The 2,838-nt window shown below is 42.1% G+C and overlaps 1 protein-coding gene across 1 annotated transcript; it reads left to right on the top strand.

Moving 5' to 3' along the window:
* Positions 1-1,346: 1,346 nt before the first annotated feature.
* LOC134208146 (CLIP domain-containing serine protease B10-like) lies at positions 1,347-2,636 on the top strand. Its single transcript, XM_062684214.1, has 4 exons — positions 1,347-1,503; positions 1,571-1,796; positions 1,860-2,062; positions 2,124-2,636. Exons 1-4 carry the CDS (start codon positions 1,428-1,430, stop codon positions 2,501-2,503), a joined length of 885 nt encoding a protein of 294 aa, XP_062540198.1. The 5' UTR covers positions 1,347-1,427; the 3' UTR covers positions 2,504-2,636.
* The last annotated feature ends 202 nt before the right edge of the window (positions 2,637-2,838 follow it).

Here is a 2,838-nt window from a genome sequence, read left to right as displayed (position 1 = left end):
AGTAGTTGATTTAATTCATTATTGTATCATGTTTTTCGTAGTTTTTAATGAGTAAATGTGAAACACAAAAGTAGAAGCCTTCATGCGCCTGTGTCAATGACAAACGTTTTATTTACATTCGATTCCTATTTTCTAATTACTTTTTCATATACTAAGGTGCTTAAGTGTACGGAAACCATTCAAAGCTAGAGATATCCAACTTCGTTATGAAACTCGTTTGTCAGAACGGAATCTACATCTCTCTAAATCTGTTATCAACTCTGCCCTTGCTATCGCCGAGTGCATATATGCCCAACCGACGGTCCAGGACAATTTGATCCTGGAGTGGAGGCGTCCCCATCAGCTGCAGCTGCATTGAAGTCTACCTACCACTATTAGCTACACGCCCAACACGACAGAATCAACTGTATGGGTACCACGTTAGTCTACGAGGATTTGGAAACAGCCTAAAGTGATTTTTCTCCGTAAAACACTAAACGAAAGAGATCTACCCAACTGGGATCAGATAGTCCGTAACATTATTTTTAGGGACATTTTCTTTACCATCGCTTAGCACTTATCCATAACCGGGTTGAAGAACAAAGTAGAGGGTACAAAGTCCTTATTAGGCACCTAAGCCAGAGAAGTGGATGCCGACATCACACGGCTATCTGATGTTCGTAGAAAGAAAAGTTGTCATTGACTTCCCTTTAACTCTCAATAGCTGAACAACAATATATTCAAGAATCAATATGGCAGCCATATCTTCTTTTTCTTCTTCTTCTTCTTATTGGCATTACATCACCACACTGGGACAGAGCCGCCTCGCAGCTTAGTGTTCATTAAGCACTTCCACAGTTATTAACTGCGAGGTTTCTAAGCCAAGTTACCATTTTTATATTCGTATATCATGAGGCTAGCATGATGATACTTTTATGCCCAGGGAATTCGAGACAATTTCCAATCCAAAAATTGCCTAGACCGACACCGGGAATCGAACCCAGCCACCCTCAGCATGGTCTTGCTTTGTAGCCGCGCGTCTTAACGCACGGCTAAGGAGAATCCATTATTGGTATGAAATCATGTAATATATCTGTCGTTCGGCTTTGATGAGTAGAATTCGTAAATTGTAACTTTTTATGACTAAATAAACAACTCGTGCTGAATAAATCATTGTTTTGCAATGCATTGCAACAATAGTTATTTGGGTATTCCCACAGTTTATGAAAATTAAGATTTACTTTGTTGTTCTTGTTTCAGTCATCATTGGGCTTCCCCCTCGCTCTCTACGATTCGCCGCATTAGACTTACTGCACTTGATAGTGCATGTGTTTGCATGAATTAATTCACCCGTTGATGGAATATGCAGAGACGAGACAACTGCAGCTTATTGCAGTTCAGTTAATATAGCTGTAAGGTTCAGCTGTGCTTATCGCAGCGAATTTAAGATGCTTAATCGATTGCCTTCGGTATACCTTGTCTTTAGTTTGTGCCTATGGCTGGAGATCAAAGCTGATACGCACGGTATGTTTATTAGATTGTATATTTTATTCAAATTGACCTTCTATCGTTATTTTTCTTATCACAACAGGTCCGAATTCGGACAAATTAAAGCTGCTTTCCAGGTTTTGTGGAGTTTCCGTACTCGATAGAATTTTCCAAGGCCAATATGCCCAGATTTTCCGAAATCCATGGATAGCTTTACTGCAGTATGAACATGACGGAGAAATTGAGCATGGTTGCAGTGGTTCCTTGATCAACAATCGCTACGTGTTGACCGCTGCTTCTTGTCTGACCAACAAAACAGATGTTCAGTTGTACGTAGGAGATGATCAAATATTAAAAATGATAGGATTAATGATGTCATTTTACGTTTAAAGGCTCAACATTCGTTTGGGTGAGCTAGACAAAAGTCAGTATCAAGACTGTGTTTCTTACGGCTCGGATATAGCGGAAAAAGACTGTGCCGAACCAGCAGATGATTATGGCGTGGAATCAATAGCAATTCATCCGGAGTATAACCAACAGACATTCCTCAACGACATCGGACTGATTCGTCTAAACAAAAACGTCACTATGCATGGTTCGTTCCCCTAATTCAATATATAATGTGCTAACCGTTGACCATATAATTACCATTGCAGATAACACTAGTCCAATATGCTTACCAATCACTGCAATGCAACCTCCGCCCACAATTACACGGTTCACTGCTATTGGATGGGGTACTTGTGGGAATCGTACGGGCTCGAACGCTTTGCTACAGTCGATGTTGACCTCAATGGATAACGTGGAATGTGGTCGAGAAATTAGCGAGCATCAAATATGTGCCACTCGTTATACGGGCATCGATGTTGGCGGACCACTAGCAACCCCAATGCCTCACCTACATGCGGGTTTAAGATTTGTTCAGCTTGGCGTTGCTTCAGGAGCGGTTGACTCCTGCGCACAAGACGGTTATCCTGGAGTCTATACCCGCGTTTCCAGCTATATAGAATGGATCTTGGAAACCATCGAGCCCTAAGACAATGTAAGCCCCTGCCGAAGGATCTGGTAGGCTTGTTCTTGTTAGGTAGAATTTACTCATTAAATTGATTATGCCAAGTTACAGCTAAATTAGCCATAGAAATACAAATAATAGAACAAAACGTGTAAAAGTTGTTCTTTAAGGGCCGATGTCCACGTAGCGGTTTTGAACTCGCGTGCACGCGGCGTCCACGCATTTGCGGTAGGAAGTACCCAACATCACATAGAATCATGCACACGCACTTGCGTTAACGCGGCGTCGCCTCGCGTCTCATTTGCGGCGAAAGCTACCGCAAAGTCACCGCTTTTCCCCACAGGAACGCAGCGTGCACG

Source organism: Armigeres subalbatus, chromosome 1, assembly GCF_024139115.2.
Source record: "Armigeres subalbatus isolate Guangzhou_Male chromosome 1, GZ_Asu_2, whole genome shotgun sequence".
Taxonomy (NCBI): domain Eukaryota; kingdom Metazoa; phylum Arthropoda; class Insecta; order Diptera; family Culicidae; genus Armigeres; species Armigeres subalbatus.
Note: the sequence above shows the minus strand (reverse complement) of the source record. Positions and strands in the feature narration are given on the sequence as shown.

What these genes read in the sequence shown, in the direction of transcription:
- LOC134208146 (XM_062684214.1), top strand. Translation starts at nt 1,428, where the DNA reads ATGCTTAATCGATTGCCTTCGGTATACCTTGTCTTTAGTTTGTGCCTA. An exon ending in AACAAAACAGATGTTCAGTT is followed by an intron (nt 1,797 to 1,859) that starts GTACGTAGGAGA and finishes TTACGTTTAAAG; the next exon opens with GCTCAACATTCGTTTGGGTG. An exon ending in CAAAAACGTCACTATGCATG is followed by an intron (nt 2,063 to 2,123) that starts GTTCGTTCCCCT and finishes TTACCATTGCAG; the next exon opens with ATAACACTAGTCCAATATGC.